At 41.5% G+C, this 17,133-nt stretch overlaps 1 protein-coding gene across 1 annotated transcript; it reads left to right on the top strand.

The window, feature by feature from the left end:
• Positions 1–4,660: 4,660 nt before the first annotated feature.
• On the top strand, positions 4,661–11,840 carry LOC123962521 (G1/S-specific cyclin-D1-like). The gene is made up of 5 exons (XM_046038695.1): positions 4,661–5,214; positions 6,702–6,917; positions 7,273–7,432; positions 8,322–8,470; positions 9,945–11,840. The coding sequence occupies exons 1-5, from the start codon at positions 5,011–5,013 to the stop codon at positions 10,104–10,106; spliced, it is 891 nt and encodes a 296-aa protein (XP_045894651.1). The 5' UTR covers positions 4,661–5,010; the 3' UTR covers positions 10,107–11,840.
• The last annotated feature ends 5,293 nt before the right edge of the window (positions 11,841–17,133 follow it).

Below are 17,133 nucleotides of genomic sequence, written 5' to 3'. Positions count from 1 at the left end.
TGCCCTTGACTGGATTGACCTGGATGACTGAGAATCTTCACAGACATCTAGATATGAGAGCTGCCCCATCCAAAGTGAGAGGAACGCGGCTCTCCTAATCAGATCAGTTATTCCCCAAACAGTCTGCCAATAAACTGCAAGTGTTGTGTGTGTGTTGAATAGAGAGGACCCAAACGCAAAGCTCAGACGAAACAGGTTTTATGAAGGGAAAAAGGGGTTGAGGGAGTGGAGATGAGGAAGAGGTGGCCAAGGACCGAGGAGCAGGTGGGGTAGATGAGGCTGAGACTAGGGAGCCGAAGAAGGGAGGAGGCACGGGAGACCTGACCGGGGGCGTTGGTAGAGGAGTGTGGTGGAGGGCTGACTGGCGAGGCACGAGGAAGAGCCCGGAGGAGGACGTGGAGGAAGCCCGAGAGGAGAGGGCAGGTACTGTAGGCGAGCCCAGCCGCCACGACGGAAGACGGTGCAGGTGTGGATCGTCAGCTGGGCTCAGGAGCGGAGAGAGAGAGGGAGAACACAAGCTAGAGGAGCAGAGGAGACACAGAGAGGCAGGCAAAACGCAGGGGAAAACAGAATGTAGGGAAAAAAGGAGAAATAAACAGGACACTCGCCGTCAGCCGGGCTGCCACCACAACGCAAAGCCCACATCGATTGCCGGACACCACCCCGACAACCAACGGCCAAGTGATGACATGCGGCTATAAAAGTCTTCAATTCAATTCAATTCAGTTTTATTTATATAGAGCCAAATCACAACAGCAGTTATCTCACAGCGCTTTTCATAAAAGAGCAGGTCTAGACCGTACTCTATGATGATATTTACAGAAGCCCAACAGTTCCCACCAAGAGCAGCACTAGGCGACAGAGGCAAGGAAAAACTTCCTTTTAAGAGGCAGAAACCTTGAGCAGAAGCATGGCTCAGGGTGGGCGGCCATCTGCCTCGACCGGTTGGGGGTGAAGGAGAGAGAGAGAGAGGGCAGGAGAGGAACAGAGAGAAAAAGAGAGGGATGGAAAGGGTCAGATTTGGCAGGGGTCCAGAGAAAACTACAAAGTCATATACCACGACTCAACATTATTCTTAGTGACCTCCAGCTGGCGTAATGGGGAGTCATTACTGCCGACGTGAATAACAATTTTACTGTATTTACGTTTATTCTTGTGCCAAAAGTCCACTGACTCCAGCTGCGTCGCGTTACGGCTGTGTCATGGTTGCCGGAGATAATCGCAGCCATTTTAGTCAGTGCTCCTGAGTCCTAGACGTGGCTCTACGCTCCGCAGAGAATAGGCAGCCGTTGTTCTGTCAAGTTATGCTACCTATAGAGATGGCTACTTAGAGGTTCTGCACATGCACACGACCCACAAGCATGGTCTGTTTCCATGCTGATAAATCTGTGCAATCTTGCTGTTGGGCATGTCGTCAAGACAGTGGTTGATCGTGAGCAGAATACGCTACCCTTGATATCTTAAAGATGGCATAATACAGTATTTCAACATGCTCCCCATCTCCTTACAGTACACATGGAGTGGAAGTGGGCTATTTAACTGACCTCTACACCAGGGGTCCTCAACTACATTTGTTCTAAGCAGACACTGTGGGGGCCGGACAAAAATAATTGCCATATTCCAGTTTGATATTTTCAACTTTTGCTAAATGAACATTTTAATAGCTTCTATCAGTGTTAACAGACTCCTAAAAACATGGTAGGCCAAAATCCGTAATGATAAGTCTACATAGGCTGCTACATGGGTTTACTCAACCAGAAAATGCTCTCAGACCGCAGCCAATGAGTTCACTGAGGAGTGATGGTTAAAATCTGTAATGATTGGCATTAATTTACCGGTTTTGACGCTATTAGCTGCACGTTATTGTGCATGAGACACCTGTAGTTACTGGTGCTAACAGCAGATGCCTTTTAATAGCATAGGGCACAGACGTCTGGGGCAGCTAAACAAACTATTGTCGGGGAGTAATTGGTATTTTCCATAATTCTAGGAGCAGTTATGATCTGAATTTATGCTGCACACAACATGAGTCTGCGAACAGCAAAAGGGAAAGGAGCTGGTTACCTGGCTGAGAAGGTGGAGGTGTGCAGCTCTGTATCTAACAGCTCTCTGTGTCTGCTACTCCTGACTGTTGCATTGCTCACTGCCATATTTCATACTGGTCTGCAGTCAGTAAACAGCAGACCGGTGATGGGGCAGTGGATGAGACACATGCCTTTGGTGTGAGAGACCCGGGTTCGAGTCCACTGTGAAACCAATGTGTCCTTGAGGGAGACACTTAACCCCAAGTTGAGTGTCCAGAGGCGTGCTTTGGATAAAAGCATCAGCTAAATGAGTAAATGTCAGTAAACAGTTGAATATCACGCACGTGTTGACGCATTGTAGCAGTCTACACGACAGCGGTCAAGAAGAACCATAGACTGTAAAACCAGACAAACGTGACGTGGGTTGTCCCAGAAGCCACCGTGCACAAAACGTGATGACGTTTATCTCGACTGCTCGGCCACGCCTAGTTGTTAAATAAAAAAAAGAGCCGTTAAAAAAAGAGGTAATCAGTGTACATTATGTGTTAATATTCACTATACTATACTTATATATTATTAATATAGTATATTTATACCATAATTCCTGCAAATACTTATTTATAATAGCCTAATGATAATAATAAGGCAATGTTTCAATTCATACCACTGTTGTATATTTTATTTCTTCCAAAGTGATTTTAAGTTTCACAAACCAAGAATATTCTGTAATGTTACATCACAAGCCAGATGTTTCTCGATTTAGGTTAAAACTTACACACATTACTGAGAATTTATTGACAGAATAACAGTGGTACAAACATTATCTGGACACGTCTGCTGTGTTGGCTGCAGTGGTCTGTGTGACTGGGCCTGGGGGAGCTAACCGTAGCTAGCTAGATATTCCTGACAGCCCCCCGAAGTATATTCCTCTTACCCCAACCAGGGTATGTGCCTAAAGTTATTGATTATATGCATGTCGACTGGTTAACCCTACAGCGGTGTTGCTGTGCAGCCTCCGGTAACGTTACTGCAGCTATAACACCCGTCGGCACTTGTGGAGCTTCTCAACTCCGAAAACGTTTGAACACATTTTCGATTCGCTGCCAATTTTCGTAAAAATGCCGATCTTCGAAATCTACACAGTTCATTTCTCGCCTAAAAACTTCTCAGAATTGTATTTAAAGTTCTGTTGTTGGCTTCTAAAGAATAAAACGGTTTGCATTAGGATCTATCATGTACGTAAGCCGAGATGAAAGTCATCGCGTTTTGTGCGCAGTGTCTTCTGGGACAAACCATATTTGGAAGTTCAACTTCCTTCAACTTCCGTCACGGTCTGCAGGCTGCAGCTGGATATACTTGCAGCTGTCAGCGCTGATCTCACTTACAAACAGATTGCATTTCCTGTGACAACTTCAAAATAAAAGCCATGTGTTTCGCCCCTTAAACGCTTTTATTGTGAAGCTGCTGCAGCACGGAATGATCAGTTTGCATTAGTAGTAACTTAATACAGCATTTTTTCACAGCTTACACTGCATCATGATAAAGCTGTTGTTCTCCTACACTTGAAGCCAAAGTGGTCGCGAGTTTTTCGTTGCACTTTTTTTTGACTCAGTAAGGGATATGTTTGAAAATGTAGCGAACCATGGCATCTTGGTCAGAGGAGGATAAAAAGAAGAAGAAAGAGAAGTAGGAAAGCAACACAGAAAATAAACCAAAAACAATAGAATAAACCTTTTATATTTCCCCTTATGTGCCGTGTTGTGTATGTTTAAATACAGAGTGAGAATGGGAGAACAGCACATAGCTCATTGTTACTGTGTGATTATAGAGTGGGAGAACAGAAGATACTTTTAATACAGCCCACACCTCTAACATTACCGTGTAACTAAAGTGGAGAACAAGATTTTTTACTCCTCTCTGCTTACCTTGAATGAAAGAATGAAAATAAATACTAGGTTCATCTGTACCCCGTTATTAAACATTTATGAATAGCTATGTTTGATCCACCTTCATATACAGTATATGCGACGTTATTACATTACTGTAGCCTGTTACTTGAGACGGGCCCCTTAGCTGCAACGCAAAATTAACTGTAAATAATTTTATTCTTTGCACATTATGAACGCCACTGCGCTTTATTCTGGATTTGTTGTGCCTAAATAAAAGGTTTGTCACAGCTAAATCAGATGATTGTGAAAGTCATTCTTTTTGTCATTATTGTTAAAGCAGTTGCCTTTACATCCAAAGGTCTTTAAACTGATCTTCACTGTGGTATGTTCATTCATTATAGACATTGACAATGAACTTCAGGATGTAGCTGTTCACAAATACTGTACAGTATGTAGCCTAAGGAACAATCCTTCTAGCTGACAGACCATTGAACTGGTCACCTTAGCCATCATCGCAACAATTGCGCCCTGTGAGATTTGGCAGGAGCCACCACTGACATCTAGTAAACGAAATGTGGGTGAATTGACCCTGTAAATAGCCTATAGTTGATGATAGACGTAATATTCAGCGGTTGGTAAAAAATGAAAACGCTGCGTTGTTTTATTTTGAAATCCTTGGCCGGACGTGTGATCCTGTTAAACTGACGGTATTGACGCGGTGCGGTCATAAAGCGGTGACCCCGGTGCAGCAGCAGCAGGGTGGTGATGGTGGTAAGCGTGCTTCTCTGCTGTGGGAAGAGCGCTTCTACTCCGCTCTGCCCTGTGATCCTGTTGTGCGCAACAAAACAAAGTAACACATAATCCGACGGGGAAGGATTAAACAAACGCACTGGCGCTACGGAGAATCATATCATTGTGTACATTGACCGGACCGGTACCTAGAGGTGATATTCCCCCGCACTCTATGTAACGTTATTATAGCGGCTAATGATTCGTTTTTGTTAGCTAAGCCGAGGCTTGCTTTAAGGTGGAAGTTTTCACCACAGTGACAAGTAACACACAGCTGAAACAGACACAGCGTGCCGCGGGCAGAGTCAATGGAACCTCAGTTGCTGTGCTGTGAGGGGGACAGGCCTGCCATCCGGAGGGCCTACCGGGACTCCAACCTGTTGACTGACCGGGTCCTGCACGCCCTGTTGCGGGCAGAAGAAAAGTACCTCCCGGCTGCCAACTATTTCAAATGCGTCCAGAGAGAAATGGCTCCGTGTATGAGGAGGATCGTGGCTACCTGGATGCTGGAGGTGAGTAAAGGCCAAAGTTCCTCTGCTTATCTGCAGAGTTGCTTGGTACAATAATGGATTGTCCTTTGTGAGTAAGTTAAGCTATCTGAGAGTCGCTGGTTATTTCAGCCCGCTATATGTAATTTAACTGTCAAACTAACTAACTTTAGAAGGGGATTCAGACTGCTCTAGCACTGCTGTTGATTCTGTGGAAGAGACGAATAAAAGGTGTATGCGATTTCTTTTTTTTCAAGTAGCCTAAACAAAGTTGATGCCTTATTGAAGTTATTTTCCTAAAGACTCTGTGGTGCACAGACGGGTTACATGTAATGCAGTCTTTTGCCCATAAACAAACAGTGTTTTTGGATTCTCACTGGTGTTTTTTTGATGGAGTCTGGAATTCTGTTTTCAGGAGTTACGTTACAAGGTTTGCTATCGGGTACAAAACATAGGTTCACCGTGGGCATGACACTGGGCCATAATGCATCTTTTTTAACTAGGTGTAGCCTCTTAAGACGGCCAACATGACGCTGCCATGTGGACACTGGGCATTTAAAGCAGGTCATTGAGTGAAAGAGTAAGTTAGCATTCTCATGGCTTCAACAAAAGCATATCGACGCCGTCTTTACATAAAATAAACTATTTCCTGTTCACATGCCCTTTTAACTGTATAGTATGAAATTTCAAGCCCACAGAGAATGCAATCCATAATATATAGTTGAACAACTCAAAGAATATTTTGGAGTATTTTTGGAAAATGCTGCGGTATACGCAGACCACGCGCCGCCTTTGTGCTGGGGGCTCGCGAGGAAGTTTTACCTCCATTAATTCTTTCCATAGAGCTGAAATTGATGTTTCTTCTTTGTATCTTACAGTTTCTGGGACACTTACTGTATTTGAGCATAACGTCAGTTTTTCGCCAGACCCGTTTTTGCTGACATAATTTATTTTTTGTTGGTAATGGACTTTATTAATGGAAATTATTATTAAATTACCTAACTATGCCATGCTTCGGCCAGTTGCCATCACTGTATTAACTGCTGACAACATTTCTCAGTATCATGAGCCTTGCCATTAGAAACCATACCTAAAGCTTTCTCGAATTTCACAAATAGAAATAGTTGTAAAGTATTTTTAGCGGCACCTTTTTTTTTTTTTTTTTCTTTTTTTTTTGCAGAATACTACTAAAAACAGGATTTCTTTGAGCTTACACAGGCATCACACTGGCTTGTGACCTGTTTTGCATGCTGTACATGAGGTATAAATGAAGTACACAATGAAGCATGTAGGTGATTGGGATGAACAAAACTAAGGGTATGGGCCGAAAGTGATACCAGTGCTCTCTTTTCTTCGATTTTAAAATCTGTATACCTCGCGTATTGGCATTATTTTTATAGGGTAAGAGACCATTAGGGCAGGGATAGCTGTGGTGCTAAAAGCTGTGTCAGTTGCATTTTGTGACTTAACTGTATTTAACAGCAGTACTGTTGTCTGGTTTGTCTGTGCAGGTGTGTGAGGAGCAGAAGTGTGAGGAGGAGGTTTTCCCCCTAGCTATGAACTACATGGACCGCTTCTTGTCAGTTGAACCCACCAAGAAGAACCATCTGCAGCTAACTGGAGCTGCCTGTATGCTCCTGGCATCCAAACTGAAGGAGACGATCCCACTCACTGCTGAGAAACTCTGCATCTACACAGACAACTCTATCACACTTTCTCAGTTGCTGGTAGGTCATTCAGTAGTGACCTATGGATTAAAACACTATAATCTAACGTCAAAAGGGTGGCATTTGGCCTACGTGTCTGTCTGTACATTTTTGTTCAGATCAAGGAGCCCCACCACAAGATTAAAATTTTCTTGACCAATTCTTTAGGCCATGATTAAGTGTCTTGAAAAAAGTGCTGCATTACCATGAAGTTCACTGTGGACATTTATGGTCCTTGGAGGAGGATTCCTAATGGTTTAAATGTCCCCACAAGTAGACAAAAACCATCACCATCTTTGTTATCTCCTGCATCTGTCTATTTGGCTCACACTTGAACTTGTCCTTTTATTCTTCTCTCTCTCTCATCCACGCACAGCAAATGGAGCTGCTGGTTTTGAACAAGCTGAAATGGGACTTGGCCTCAGTAACTCCTCTCGACTTCATTGACCACTTCCTGTCACAGCTGCCTGTCAGGAGAGAGAACAGGCCCATACTCCGGAAGCATGCTCGTACCTTCGTGGCATTGTGTGCCACAGGTATGTATGGGTCCACATTACTTACATGACTGTCTTTTTATGAAAAGGGGTGAAATGTCTCTTAGGTATGTAAGGTGTTCCCATAAGCACTATAAACACAGTGGCACTTCAACTGAGGCACTTTTTAAGCCAGGCCATCCTTATTTGTTATGCAGTAGACTGCACACTATAGCAGTCTGGCAGACTGACCCTGCAGCAGCAGTGTTTATTACAACATCGAATATGATACGAATGATGGAATAATTTCATGTTTGCTTTAGGTTGACTTTATAAAGTTAGTTTTCATATTATAATGTTTCTAAAAAAGAACTTCAATAACTCCTTAGTCACACAAGTGCAGCTTGACAAATATAGACTCTTATCTGTTCTGTTTTTTCCTGCCCTTGTCTCATCACCACTGGGATGACTCTGCTCGGTGGCTACATACAGTAAATAACACAAAAACACAGCAGTGGATTATGGAAGCGCACTTGTTTGATCTTGCAAGTAACATCCTGACACAAGTTAATTTTTATTTTTTGCCAAACAATAAACTCCACCACGCATATGGTTGTTTCAGGGCTCGGCAGCAACCTCCACCAAAATAACGCAGGGTGCCCAGCAGGAAAGTTGAACCAGGCTAAACCTATGCTGCAACGTCATGTGGCGTGGCACTACATTGGCCAAACATATGCATGCATGTGCACATTCCTGCTAGATTACTGTCTGACTCTGTGTGTGTGTGAATGGACCAGTGCAAGCGTGTTTTCAGTCTGAATTAAATCTTAATAATCTTTGACTATGGAAGTTGAATTCTGAATGTTTTTTGTCCTTATTTGGTTCTCTTTATTCTCATCAGCTATTTGAAAGGTGCAATATTAACATCATGTTCCATTTTAATGCTCCGCAGATGTTAAATTCATAGCCAGCCCTCCGTCGATGGTAGCAGCAGGCAGCATGGTAGCAGCAGTGGAGGGCTTACAGATGACGATGGTGGGCAATGCCATGATGTCTCAGAAACTGACAGAGCACCTGGCCCAGACCATCAGGAGTGACCCGGTGGGTACATCTGTCCGTGACATGACTTGGCTCAGCTCTGCTTGATACAATTCAAAGCAGGTTTATTTACATAGTCCCAATGACAAACATGCAATTAGGTAGCAGAAGTTACCTAATAGCATTTTTCATATAGAGCATAAACAGCAGCCTACTCAGAGTTAACTCAGGGTTATCAAGCAAACTCAGGGTTGACAAAATCTGACCGCCTACACTGTTAAACGGTACCACGACGGCGAATAAGATGTTAGTTGAGTTGGTGTTAACTTAAGTAGAGTATGTGCGCATTCGCATAGAAGGGGTGTGTTTGGCCGCATGCTCCGTATTTTTCTTAGAAGAATGCACGTTGATTGTGTCAGGATATGAGGAGTTTAAAGACACGTTTACGGCTAAATCTAACACCGTGGCATCGCACTGAGGAAATTTGTCATTTTCTTCAGTGTTCTTATTGTAGGCTAATTCTCTATTTAGTATTTTATGGACTCATTCACTTCCAAGATTAATCTACAAGTAAAAACCGTGAATATTCTGTGACATTATAGTCATATCTTTTATACCTTAACTTCACTTTGCAAAGCTGCAACACACACCTCTGCCGTGTATTATGCATGCAATGGAAAGTTAACTTAGACAGTTCAGATTTAGCAATGAGGAAATACTTGTGAGTTTAGCCCACAATCACTATATTATCATGCACCTTAGAGACTTTGCTGGGGATTGGGCGTTTTCAGAAGAAAACACCAGACTGATTATAATTTTTTGTGACTTTGAAAGAGTTTTGTTCTTGTACATTTGCCACTTTCATCTAGGATTTTTTTTTTTTCTTGGTTTATTAACTTCCATCCTGGCTTCGTATTTTTTGGACAAGTTAAATGGTCAATCTAGATACATGAAAACAGTTAAGATTGGCTACATCTGAGAAACTGTTGGGTTAATTAGGCTAATTAATATCTCCTCCCTAAAATCACAGAGGGTGCAGGGCTCGCTGTATGAACGTAGCCTAATGTTGTTGTGTTAAGAAGTGGAACAAGTCAGGATGAAACCTAAAAATATTTTATTAAGTGGTAATAGTGTACTTCTCCTCATTAACAGTGAGTTCAGATGTGGTGTGTAGTCCACGTGCAGGGTGACCTCGAGTTAACCACGAACACAATCTGCTCAGAGCAGTTTAGAGATGCAGCGTAAATTGGCATGGCAACAGACTTTGGTTAACACCTATCCTCCTTTCGTAGTACGGGTTAATCAGGAAGTTACATCTGACGTCACAAAGTTACTCGTGAAGTTACCTGGATAAGTTACCCCGCTTCGTAGTACAGGCCACAGGTCTAGACTGTACCCTGTTTATATTAACAGAGATGTCAATGGAAAAGCATAAAAGAACATTTCCAAGCATGCTGTGCCGTGCCTTGCCGTGCCGTGCAATCAAGGCATTAGATGATCTCTGACTTTCAAACTAACCTGAACTCCCGCCCTTCAGGACTGTCTCAGGGCGTGTCAGGAACAAATCGAGTCGCTGCTGGAAACCAGTCTCAGACAGGCACAACAACTGCAACACTCAGTTACCATGGAAACTAAGAACATCGGTGAGGGGCAGGACCTCTCAACTACACCCACAGATGTCCGGGACATAAACATCTGATGAAGTGCCTGCTGAGCTGATTAAGTGGACGGTCATCTTTGACACATACAAAAACACACATGGCTTTGTTTTCATGATGTGGTGTGTTTTGGAGAGCTTACAAGTGACTGGACTGGACTCAACAGTATATCAGAACTGTCAATATGAAGTCCTGTATGAACTGTGCGGGGAACCAAAGGGAGATGCTCACTAAAAACAATCACGTCCAGGACATTGATCGCCTTAAGAGGAATTGATGCCATGTGTGTTAAGGGCTTTTTACTGGGGGGGGTGTAATGGGTGTTGTTTTAACGTCTGGTAGGCCTGTCTGAACCTAGGCCTCCTCCCAAATGGAAACTATCTAGCCTGACAGACTAAAACCAGTTGGTGCATTACGACCTCCCTCGGCCCATATTTATTAAACATTTAAGAATTACACCGAAGAATGCTCTACAGAGCAAACTCCTTTTTATTTTTTGCTTCGCATTACATATTACCTATACGGTATAACGGTATTATCATTTTAAAACATGTCTGCACTGCAGCCATCAAAGAACCCAACTGCCGTTTAGCAGTTTGATAAATATGGGCCCTGGTCAACATGTAAAGTAAGATGTTTATTAGCTGACAGTTGTCTTCTAACAGACAACAAAATGGTAAACTGCAGTGGGAAAAGTTCTGTGATGTAGTTTACAGTATGAGCAATGTTTGCATATGATTCTTCAGGACATCATGGACAATTGGCAAAAAAATTTCCTCATAACATCTGAAATTCTCTGTGGTTGAGATTCCCAAATTGAGATCCAAATAGCACATATGGCTGTGTGGTGTTTGGCTTATAAAATATACCATAGTATATGGAAACTGTTATAATATCTAATCACTTGAGCAGCACAAATGGAAAGGTATCATAAACTGCCAAACTGAAACCACTGTTCTAATGTGATGCAATGTAGTGCACAGCTTACACCACTAGAGGGCAGTCAGTGGAATGCAGTAGCAACCAAACATCAGTCTCAATTTTGGATTGACAGAGATAACAGGCATCCAGCAGCATCGTTGTCTGATCAAGAGGACAATCTTGGACTTGAATGTCATGCTTGTGCTGACACGTCACATTTTCTATTTGCATCAGAAGCAAAAAAAGGCACAGTAGCAAAGCATGACTTTATATGGTTGAGAGTTATGGAAGACAAATGATCAAAGAAACTGTAGATGTATAAATGTAGATATATCTGGGTGCTGCTGGTTACTTGTCAGTCCACTGAGGAGTAATGTCATTTGAAGCTTCTGCAACCTGTTTGTCAGTCAGACAGGACAACAAGAACTTGAAAACCTTTTTCCAACCACATGTGTTTCTGTTCTCCTGGCGAAAGGGATGAAGCATTTTTAATTTTGTAAAGGAAGATATCTGGTGAACTTCTCTGTTTAGCTTCTGATATTTATTATTTCTTATCACTTGACTGCTAAAGGTTGTTCTAAAAGAGGAAAGTTTTCTGGATTCAGCTGCTCTATTAACATTACCACACAGTGGTCCTTGAAGGTACTAACATTTTGCCTCTTGAATAGAGAAGCAACAATTAAATTGTTGTACCTACACAGTGGTATGATGAACTATTTTATTTTTAGGGTATTGCCCTCATGACATAAGCTTGTATCAGGTTAAGCCCTATTGTGTGTGTTTTTTGTTTTGTTTTTTTTAATCTGTCCCAGGACAAAGTGTGAAGATAAATTAAAGGAAAACTGTCTCTTAAAGCCTGTTGGTGATGTTAATATAATTTCTGAGCCTATAATATGTGGCATCATTTTATTGGCCCATTGTAGATGAAGTGATAAATTTCAGCCAAAACCAGTAATCCTAAACCTAAAGGTACGGTCACATAGAGCGCCCGAAGTGACTGGAATCCGGTTCTGTTCCAGAACTAAGAAAACCTCATTCAAAATCCCATTGACATTACACCTGTGCTAAAAACTAAAAATCCAACCTTGGAGCAGGTGCCTTTCTGAGTGTGGCTCACTTCATATGTTGAAATAAACACTATGATTTTGAATCTTCTAATAATGTTTATTCTATATTTATGCTTTTAGTGGCCCATAAGGAACAACATCTCCCATAAGCCCTAGGTTGCTTTGGTTGCTGAATGCCGTTGCTTGCCAAAAGCTGAGTCGAGGAGTTGCAGTTAGCTAACAGCAGCACAGAGGGGAGCAAATGCTGCAGCAGTTTTTAGACAGCAGAGATTACAGCAATTTAAAAATTACTTTAGAAGAGAGCATTGGTACGTTTAGTTTTTCTCACAATTTCTTGTTATATTGTGCTATACTGCTGCATTCGACCTAATACATTTACAAACAAATTACCACAATAACTGCCTGGGACAGATTGTGTGAGGCCCCAGGAAGTTGTAGGACAACAGTGTGTCATTACATTCACAATTTTAATCAGCATTAGTTGTTAGTCTAGCAAATCTACCACATTAATATTTAGGAACACAGCTCTCCTTTTCACTCACTTTGATGGTCTTCTGTACGTTGTTGTGACCCTTTTGCTCTGACAAATGACTCTGCCAGTTTTAAGGGGGGACTTTTCTAAAAAATTGCCAGTGGTAAAAGTGGTGTATTTCTAGAACAACTTTTTCAGACACCTTGCAGTCCAGTACACAGTGAAACTGAAATTTGATCGAGCTCAATTCATTTTCTAAATTCAGATGATAGAATAGAGATTTAATTCAATGAAATGCATGATGCAAAATCAGACTTGTCTTTTTTCATCCCACAGCAGCAAGGTTTTTTATAAATCAATTTGATTTAGTTATTTATTTAATTTAATTGATTAAGTCCATATAAACTAATGGGTGCTGCCTCTTTTAAACAATCAAACTGTGGCTACAATTCACCCATTTGCTTCAACAAGTAAAGCTTACTAAGCTAACGGGCTACTGAGAGATGAAGAACATCACAGACTATATAACTGAAAATCCCATCGTGTTCTTTCACTGAAACTAGTTTCTTTTTTACCTTTTTTGAGTTGTGCTGCTATATTAAGTATTTGTTTGTTTTGTAATAGAATATAGAGCAGTTTCTATTGTGAAATTGAAATCCATGTGAAATATATCATTCCCATTGATTCAGATTCTCAGGCCTGACATTTTACTTGTCACAGCAGGAACCGTGGATGAAACTAATTACATGGCTGAAATCGCTTACTGTGTACTATATGGTGCACTATATTTCCCACCATTTTATTTGAGTGTCCAAATTGTAAGTGTGTAAATGTATGCCCAATATAGTTTTTCAAAAGTGGACCTAAAATGTGTAAATTCATGTTCACTACTTTCTGCTAACAATCCCACAATTCAATGCACTACATTTTAAAAATCCAAAAAACTGTACAACTATACACCCGTCAGTGATAACAAAAAATAGGGATGATTGAGAAGTGTCCAAAATCGAAATTTACTGCTCACTGTAGAAGAAACATCTGTGGGTCTGTTATACAGTGAGTAGTAAATGGGTGAGCGAGGGCTGTTCAAGGAATGAGTGAATTGCAATGCAGCAATTAAAGGTGGGTCAGATATTCTAATCCAACTCGTCTTTTTGTTCAATTCAATATTTGCTAAAAAAAACAAACCAGTGTTTGTACTCAACCCTGGACCTGTACATGGGAAACAAAGTGGCACGCAACCCTGCTAAACCATTCCAGCTGTTCTAGCCATGATGTGTTTGTTAGTAATGTTAAATGACTTGCCCACAGACATTGAGCTTCCTTTCTAGTTCACCAAGACATCACTGCATGAAAAATGGAAGTGGAAGTTCAGGTTAACACCTGCACAAGAGAATTTCTGGCCAGTACCAAAAAATGTCTGGGACTGCCGGGAATTGACTTTGGGATTTTGTTTGTCAGTGTTGCCCCCATGAGGCTTTCATATGTAAATGATAATGCTGGGAGCTATACAAATACAAATCAGGTAAGCCACCACTGCACAGGATAGTTGGAGAAATTAGATGTGCAGGATGGAACAGGAGAGACCAAACAATCCTATCAAGACTTAGATTTGTACACACTGGAATACACAGTACATAATTGAAAATAGGCAAACATAACTCAGGCTGTTGTGACTGCTGTGGACAAGAAGAAATAGTAGAGCATGTTGTAAGAAGGCAGCTAGTTCAAAACCTCAGAAGGATAAATAGTACACTTTGGTTTAATAATAATTAATTAATTAATAAGTTTAATTGTTTTTCAGTATCTTAGACTAAACAATATGAATGAGAGGATATGAGTTTATTTTATTTATTTATGTAAATAATATAAGTACTAATCCTTTGATCCACACTCCTGGTGGCGGTAATGCACCAATTTCTTGTTTGCCAAGTTGTATTTCTGCTGGTAGTTTTGCTTTTATGTTTCATGTTGTCTTTTAAAGGTTTGAACTGACCCGTTTAAAGGACAATTTTGTTAATTTTCTGTTTAATTTAGAGGGGAGATATATGTGTTGTGTGTGTGTTGCAGCGTAGCTGTGCACTGGAATAAAAGTGAGTTGATGACTCTTGTTTTACATAACTCTGGTTTTGAGCTCCTGTAAAATTGCTTGCAGAAGCCTTGAGAGTCAGCAATTCTCTGCACTGAACGCCAGAATGTTGCAAGGAGGAGAGGGTGGCTGTTCTTCACATGGTAACGGACTGACCTGATTCCAGGGACGTAATCGATGTTCGCTGTTCTAGCTGAAACAGTGAAACTGGTACAGTCAACCAGATCTTGCTGCTAGGGTGACAGCCTTTAAGAGTTCTGCCCGGTGTTGATCGAGAGTGAAGCGATTTGTTGGATTAGATTCATTGTTGGTCAACATTATTATTGAGTGAGATGTATTGTTTCCCCCAGGGCGTGAGACTTTTGAACTCTGACTCGAATTAATCAGCACTGCTCCATGAAACATAGGTAGGTAGGTACATTTATTGTCACAATATAACAGGTTATATAATGAAACTGAGCTTTGTAACTCCCTTCTGCTATATAGCAGACAGTATACATTAATACAGAAGCAATTATAAAACAGAAATAAACAGTATGCAAACAGTGTCCAAATTGTAAGTGTGTAAATGTATGCCCAATATAGACAGAGAAGCCAGGTCAGGCTGCTGCCTCTGCTGCTGGTATTCAGATGGTAAGTAGAGTCATTAACACCTCCTTGAATTGAATTACATGAGCTGAACATGCCATGGTCACACGCTGGCATAACTTAAACTCTTAAACAACCCCTGGTTTTTTCCTAACATGGTATTCTCTCCTATGGAGCCTTCATTGTAAGGATAACAAACCTGGACAGAGACACCTGCTGTTACTTAGATGCCACACTTTAAATGGAGAAGCAGCACAAGGGAGAGTTTCATGGTTAATAGAATAAATAAATGATAAAACCCAAATGGTGAATCTTTTTTACTTTTACAGGACGAACAGGAAATTAACCGGATGTCACTGACCCACTGGGCAACAACCATGTTGTTTGGTCAGTCTCTCCTGTCAGTCCGACCATCACCAATTGGAACAACATTCACTATCAAAGTGGCTGGGAGGTAGTGCATTTCTGTCTGGCCTTAAGCCTGTACAAAGGTAACAGTAGGTTCCGAGGAGACTCTTTAGGGAGCTTCACATTTACAAATTTCCTCAGTTCTTGGGTCTAGTGTAGTACACTATGCAGTCACTGTCATGGACTTCTCCACTTTCATTCACTGTCAGGCAGCAACCCCTCCTTTCAGAACACAACCAAATAAATGTGGTTAAACTCTCAGGTCAAATCAGTGAGACCAGAAGGGAACTTTGTAAGCTGTATACATTTTATCCTACTTATAGATGAGCCCCAGACAGTGGAGACAAATTCATCATGGCCTTGAACTCACCTAATCTGATGAATGACCTAAATCACTATGTCCCTACCAGTGATGGTATAAACAAGGCCATTAAGGTGTGGGGTGGCAATGACACAGTGGATAAGACTTGCTTTTAGTGTGGGTTTAATTCCCACTGTAACATCTCCAATGTGTCCCTGAGCAAGACACTTAATCCGTAGTTGCTCCGGAAGTGTGTGACCTCTGACACACATAGCAATTGTAAGTCACTTTGGATAAAAGCATTAGCTAAGTGAATAAAAGTATAAATGTGATGATATTTCATAAGGCAGCTATCAAAGCTGATCTGATGAAAAGAAGAATGGATGCCCATAAAAGGCAAAATGGTTTCATCAAGAATGCAAGACCATCAGAAAAGACCTGAATAAAATAGCAGCTGAAAACAGGCCAACAATCCGGCCATACGCATTAGGTACAATTCATTTTTTGACAAATATAAACGCACAATTAGGAACAAAAAAAATATATACTCACGTGAAACTTGACCACCATTAATCAAAATCCATTCTGGGAAATGTGGAACACCACAAACCAACCCCCAGCACCACCCTTACAAAATGAAGCCATCTGGAGAGCACATTTTGTTTGGTCATTACCAGAGTTCAGTCAGCCCAAACTGCAGGTGTGAATGCAAAATTTCTACTTTCTAGAGTACTGGCAATCTCTACTCAAGTAAAAGTACAATTACTCCCATAAAAATTACTCAAGTAAACTTGGAAACAGACTTGCCCGATACCGGGGATGTAATCGATTTTCGCTGTTCTAGCTGTTTTCCGTTTTCTCCGGTGGAGTTAACAGAGACCATCTGGTGGGCCGCCATCTTGGTGAGGTCGGCTTCGTCGCTAAGTTTAGTTTCTGTGGTCAGATTTAAGTAGAGAAGAAGAGTTTGCTTTGGCGGAAGGCGGTCTTTATCAGCCTCTCCTGGCGACCCGTAGGAGCTACACAGACATCCATTCGTCTCTTCAATACGAACAGACAGAGCCCACTTGCAGCCACTTGTAGGATGTTCTGTTCTCAAGCTGTGGCCTGTAAAGCATGGGAGTGCTTTTGGTCACAGGAATATTGACTGTTTTTATCAATATTTCAATGTTTTCGAAGTTTTATGTTTATGGATGTGGTTGTATGGAGAGAAATAATGTTTTCA

Source organism: Micropterus dolomieu, linkage group LG22 (assembly GCF_021292245.1).
Source record: "Micropterus dolomieu isolate WLL.071019.BEF.003 ecotype Adirondacks linkage group LG22, ASM2129224v1, whole genome shotgun sequence".
In the NCBI taxonomy this organism is placed as follows: Eukaryota; Metazoa; Chordata; class Actinopteri; order Centrarchiformes; family Centrarchidae; genus Micropterus; species Micropterus dolomieu.
This window is presented reverse-complemented; position numbering and strand designations above follow the sequence as displayed.

Bases quoted from the DNA above. Each gene is read 5' to 3' on its own strand.
- LOC123962521 (XM_046038695.1), top strand. From the start codon at position 5,011: ATGGAACCTCAGTTGCTGTGCTGTGAGGGGGACAGGCCTGCCATCCGG. The intron at 5,215-6,701 runs GTGAGTAAAGGC...TTGTCTGTGCAG, and splicing joins TGGCTACCTGGATGCTGGAG to GTGTGTGAGGAGCAGAAGTG. The intron at 7,433-8,321 runs GTATGTATGGGT...AATGCTCCGCAG, and splicing joins CGTGGCATTGTGTGCCACAG to ATGTTAAATTCATAGCCAGC.